This window comes from Cupressus sempervirens, chromosome 10 (assembly GCF_028749045.1).
Source record: "Cupressus sempervirens isolate cs-2001-9-10 chromosome 10, ASM2874904v1, whole genome shotgun sequence".
In the NCBI taxonomy this organism is placed as follows: Eukaryota; Viridiplantae; Streptophyta; class Pinopsida; order Cupressales; family Cupressaceae; genus Cupressus; species Cupressus sempervirens.
In genome coordinates this window covers 490,093,414-490,099,413 of record NC_143127.1, presented here as the reverse complement: position 1 = coordinate 490,099,413, position 6,000 = coordinate 490,093,414, and the positions used below count along the sequence as shown (strand labels likewise).

The 6,000-nt window shown below is 36.3% G+C and overlaps 1 protein-coding gene across 1 annotated transcript in view; it reads left to right on the top strand.

Moving 5' to 3' along the window:
* The first annotated feature begins 1,751 nt into the window (after positions 1-1,751).
* Positions 1,752-6,000, top strand: part of LOC149534808 (Sec23/Sec24 protein transport family protein) — a 54,999-nt gene continuing 50,750 nt past the window's right edge. The window contains exon 1 of the mRNA XM_089803128.1: positions 1,752-2,606. Within this exon, the coding sequence (XP_089659254.1) occupies positions 1,971-2,606 (636 nt within the window). The 5' untranslated portion in view covers positions 1,752-1,970. The remainder of the gene's footprint in view (positions 2,607-6,000) is intronic.

Genomic DNA, 6,000 nt, shown 5'->3' with positions numbered 1-6,000 from the left:
AGCTACACCGAGTAACAAGGTGAAAGGAGTACAATATTTACCAAGTGTATGGTAAAGAAAAGTTAAAGTTCAGTGTTAACCAAGTAATTCATATGTTAACCCAATGATGTATAGCAAGAGTGAAATGTAATGCTCACTGAGTATGTGCTTGAAGAACAAATTAAGAAAGATGAGTTCTGAAGTTGAATTATGGTGAAAATAAAGAATGTTCGAGAAGTTCAAAGGCAAAAGTCAAATAGTTACAAGATCTATGAGCAAAAAAATACAATGAAGATCTAATGATGAAGATTGAAGAAAGATAAGAATGAGCACAAAGGTCAATGGAAATTTTATTTTCTAAGTGACTAAATTGTTGACTTGGTGGTCAGTACCTCCTTCAGGGTTCATGACATGGCTTAACCACCTCTCATGGATCTAGGCAAGTTTGGTGCTTGTGATGTTTGTTGATAGCTCGAGCTTTTGGTGCAACATCTAAAATATACCAACAATTGGTATTAGAGCCTTGGGTCACAGGTTCGAATTTGGGGAGGTCTCCTTCATTCTGTTGGTGCAAAAGCCTCAGTTGGTGCTAAGGGGGATATTGTTGACTTGGTGGTCAATACCTCCATTGGAGTTTGCGACATGGCTTAACCGCCTCTCATGGATCTAGGTAAGTCTAGTGTTTGTGACGTTCGTTTATAGCTCGAGATTTTGGCGCAACAGAAAACATATTAACATACATACATTGAATCTGAGATCTACGGATGTGATTGACAAACTTGAAAGAATCTAGAAGCAGGGTGTTCACTATTTAAGGTGATGATCAAGCAAGTTTTTTCTTGTTGATCAATATCATTTAATTGTTACTTTCTTACCATAGTAGCAAAAAAATCTCTTAACTGAGTAAACCTAACAAGTTTGTGAAATCCTATATGGTAACATTGATTAGTGATGTTTGTAAGTCCTTTAGAGAAGGCATCTCTTTAGACAAGATTAACAAGTGATAAGGTTTAGATGATCTTTATGTTAAAGCCCTCTAACAAGGTCAAACTAAAAATGTCATGTGACCTTTAACAAGGTTGAGTCCTAGTAGAGCTCACTTCAAAAGAGTGAAATTATTTGGGTTGCCGGTCCTAGGTGTTTTTCCCTTTATTGGGTTTCCAAGTCAAACCATGGTGTCAAATGTGTGAATATTTTTATGTTGCAAATTGGTTTTCATGGTATTTACTTAATATTGCAACTCGGTAACAATAAGGCTAAAAGCTAAGTTATATTTTTGATACTCGGTAATAATAGAAACAATAAGATAACTGTTTGAAGTAAATTGACTCTAAGATTGAATTGTGAAGTTGAATGTGATCACCGAGTTATTCTTATTGATGCTTATGGAGTTTGAATTGGTACGTAAGTGTTTAAAAGATCTGAATGATTTTTGGACATAACTGATTCACCCACTCTCACTTATCTAACATACAAGACATCCCATTCGAATTATAAAGATACTTTAAAAACAAACAAGTTAGATAATTTATTTGAAAAAATACTATTAGACAAAACAACAAATTTAACAATTAAAATTGACTATCAAACTCAAAATAAAATTTCAAATAATATAAAATCCAAACATCTTAGTATCTTTAAATTATAATTAATGAAAAAGGTCTTTTCATCCCCAATTTTTTAAAAATAAATAAATTTAAAAAATAAAAATAAAAATCTTATTTTGAAGCATTTGTATTGAGGATCCCATAGACTACTATGGTCTGGCAACATTATTAAAATCATTCACACAGACATACGTTGAAAATACCTGAGGCGCAGAATAAAGCAAAGTTTACATATTCCAAAAGGTATAATCAATGGGTAGTTATGAAAATGACTAGGAAATTTGCTGACTTCGTAGAAGTGGCAAAAGAAATGGAGGAGACAGAGCAGGAAAGAAGAAAAGCAGGGTGTTGTGCAGATATGTGAAGAAGAATCGATCGGGTAAAATGGATTTCAGCGAACTGGAGGCGATCGACGGGCTGCGGTGGGCATGGAATTCGTGGGCGAGCACTCCTGTCGAGGCGGCCCGGATGGTGATCCCGCTTGGCATCCTCTGCACTCCATTGATGCCCCTCCACGATGTGCCCCTCCTCCCATATGACCCTCTCCCCTGCAACTCCTGCCACGCCATCCTCAACCCTTACTGCCGCATTGACTACCATGCCAGGCTCTGGATTTGCCCCTTCTGCCACCACCGCAACGTTTTCCCCCCTTCCTATGCCTCCATCACTGAGAACAATCTCCCCGCCGAGCTCTTCCCCACCTATTCCACCGTCGAGTACCATCTCAATCGATCCTCTGCCTCCGTTGCTGCTTCTTCTGCTTCCAAATTTTCTAGTCATCAGCAGATGATGCAAGGAGCAGGGATTCCTGGATTTGTATTTGTGGTGGACACTAGTGTTGCAGAAGAGGATCTTCAGCATTTGAAGAATGAAATCCTTCATGTATTTAGCCAGTTGCCTGAGAGTGCGGTCGTGGGTCTAATCTCTTTTGGGGACATGGTCACTGTTCATGATCTCTCCTTCAACTACTGCTCCAGGGCCGTTGTCTTCCACGGACACAGAGAGCTTTCCTCAGCTCAGGTAGATAAGAAAACATTTACTTTTTTCATGAAATTGTACAGTTAAGTCTATTGTATTCTTCATTGGTATGGTCAGAAACGATTCCCACTCATGATGGTCTTGTCCAGAACAAACGAAATGTTAGAGGCTCGAAATACGTTTATACAAAAAAAATGAAAAAAATCATGAAAAAAAAAACAGAGATATATTTCTAAGCAAATATCCTGAGGCGTGTAGCACTTGCTAATACTTTTTTTTTTTGGGTCACCTATGGTTAGAGAACACTGATGGCTGAAACATAAAAACGAAAAAAATTGGTTACTATTTGGAGGCTCTTCTCTAGTATATTTCTATATTATACTAAAATTGAAGTATTTTCTTGAAGTCACATTGCCACACCAGGATTTTTACTTGATCTGTATGCATGCCTATTTTTGGCTATGTTATAACTCTTTCTCCATCAAGAAAGCGTTTTAATCAATCAAAGTGCTATGAGCTCCATGACGAATTGGCTTGAGTTTATGATTTCTGAATAACCGAGATATAAACCCATTCGTCATCTAAGTAGAACCAAATCTTTATAACAGTCTGAAGATTTGGAGGACTCCAAGTTGAACGTAAAGATCTTTGTATTTAGCACGATTCTTCAATTTTATATCGTAGGCCTATGCATAGCCTTAAGCTAACTGTTGGATGATAGGGTATACTTCAGCATGCTCCTTTTGTTTGTGATATATGAAGTTGGGGGGAGAGCTTCTAGAATCTTATGATGGTAGTGGATTGATACCCATATTGAACCTCAAACGGAGAGTGCCTTATCAACTTATCAAGATATGGACAACTTTATTGTGATTGCATTGCATCAGTTGAAAAATCAAGAGATTATCTGAAATGTTGATTCAAAAAACTCTACCCAGATTTTTCCCAGAAGCATTATATCACAATTTCATGGACTACAGAAATACCATGTCTGTAAATGTTCTTTTCATACCATATTCTGAATAATTTAGAAACTTTTTAAATCTAGTTGCATCCCATTGGGTTTAATTAAGTTATATTATAATCTCCCTGTTTTTTATTGCAAGCAGATTCTAACTATATGCTACTGGTCTAGAGAACCTTCTTTCATATGGACGTTAGCTATTGGGATCTTGTCTGTGTTGATCTAAGGGAAAATCTTGAAACATGCATCAAGGCTGTAACTAAGAGTCAAGCCTCTTGATATTGAAGTTGCCATCAGTTTAGGGATCTTGACTTTCAATTGCAGATGAAAATGATCTGTCATACTAGTTTTTCTTTTGTTGGTTACCCATAAGCATTGTATGTAATGCTCTTTTATTTTCTAAGTGACCTTGGTCTGGTTTTCAGCTCGAATGCAAGAAATATGTTTATGAGATTTGTAGATGGAAAAGAACTGATGATCTGTGTCATGGTAGCACTAAACTGGGTCAGGATGGATTTGGCAAGCTAAAAGTATAATTATAATTTTATTATGTGGAATTTAATGGGAAAAACTTAGGAACCAAATAGCACCGAAGAATTCATAAAAGTGAGCAAAAATACACTGTTTTTGTAATTTAAAGCTAAATGAAGGAAAATTGCTTTCTGAAACAAAAATGATGACTAGCTGCCTCCAATGGACATCAAAGTCATATAAAGTAGTAATTAGGCCTAACCATATGAGAATGGAACAGGTATTCACTGAAGGATGAGTGCCCTCAAGTATATCCTAATTGATCAACTGCTTGGTTATTTAAAGTAGTTTAATTGCACCAAAACCAGCCTCAGGAGTTGTACTGACAATTTGAGGAAAAAAAACTGGTGTTTGGATCTGAATCAGATTGCTGACAGGCATGATAATTTTATGCTTTAAAGGCGTGTGCTTGTAGTGGTGTGAAGAGGTGAGATCAAACAAACACCTAACACTATTAAAAGGATTCATCATAACCACTACAGACTAGGTTGGTTTACTGGGTTGCGTCTCTAATGATCTAGACTAGGTTCTAATCTACTTTAGTTTGACAAACAAAATAAATCTAGACCAAGCACAATCAAATCTGGAGTGAAGAAAGATGGACATAACATAGACATACCATATACCAATTAACCTTGCTTGTAATTTGTAATGTAAAACAATTAGCCAATAAATAAGATAATAGCATAAATGTAGTAAAGTTTCGTCTTCCATGGAAGTGAGCTCTCATAGCTAGCTCTATGAAGAATTATGTCAAAAGGTAACCTACCTCAATTGGTCATGGAGAAGGCAATTTGAGATGTAGAGCAGTATGTCATACTTCTTTACCATCTAGTTTGAGGAATGCCTTGTTGAAGAGTAGGATGAGCACTAGTATAGGAATTTGATTGCAAGCAACTTAGCCTTAATAAAGCATCGTGTGAAATTTATGACAATTGAACAAGGTTGGTTTGCATTAGGGAGTTAGAATTCCAGCATCATTTAGTTAAGGTATATTGTGAATTTGAAAACGAAGAGCATGAGACTCCAATATACGAAGTTAGTCTTTTATTTTCATTAGTATATTTAATTATTTAATTACAGTTAGGCTTATTAATCCCACTTAGTCATCCATGTTTATTTGGCACTTGTTTACACAAGTTGTCATCATTTAGGAGTCACCAAGTAGTGTTATCAATTAGAGATCCCGTCAGAGGCCTAAGGAAGATAGTGTTTACATGATGATTACCTAATCGAGAAGCAATTCTCACTAGAGGGTTAAGTGATCGTAGAAGACTCTCTTCCAAAGGATTGGGAAGGGTTACTAGGGTAGAATCTAGAATTAACATCTAATTCACTTATTATTTATAACATGTTTATATCTTCCTATATTGTACTAACGCACTGTTGCAAGTTATAGCTTCGAACCTTAGTTTAGAGGAAGGGGATCTTACAGTGGTATTAGAGCCTAGTTCTGCCACCTTGTGAGTAAAGGCTTATGCAAACCTATGAGAGGAGAATAAAAACTATAATGAACGACTTAGAAAATCAAGTAAGATCCTATATGGAGCAAAACAACCAAACCAATCAAACCCTCTTGAATCAAATGGATAAATCAAATCAGGCCCTCCTGCAAGCCTTACAAAACATGGGGAACTCGATCAATCATTTAAGAAATCAACCAAACCTAGGGAGAGAAACTAGTTCAATCCATTCTGAAAATAACAATATATCTTCAAGTTCGAGCCTTCCCCAACCTACATTCCTACCCAGAAGAGTAAACTTAAGAGATGAGGAAGGAGTGGAGCAACCCCTAACCAACACTGAAGAAATTGCACAAATGATGCACAAATACATTGTCAAGATCTTTCCATTCAAGAGTCGCGATTTGTTTAGAGAATTAGTTAGTATTAACTAACTAATTCAATCTCATACAAGATCTGATTAGTTAGTTAATACTAA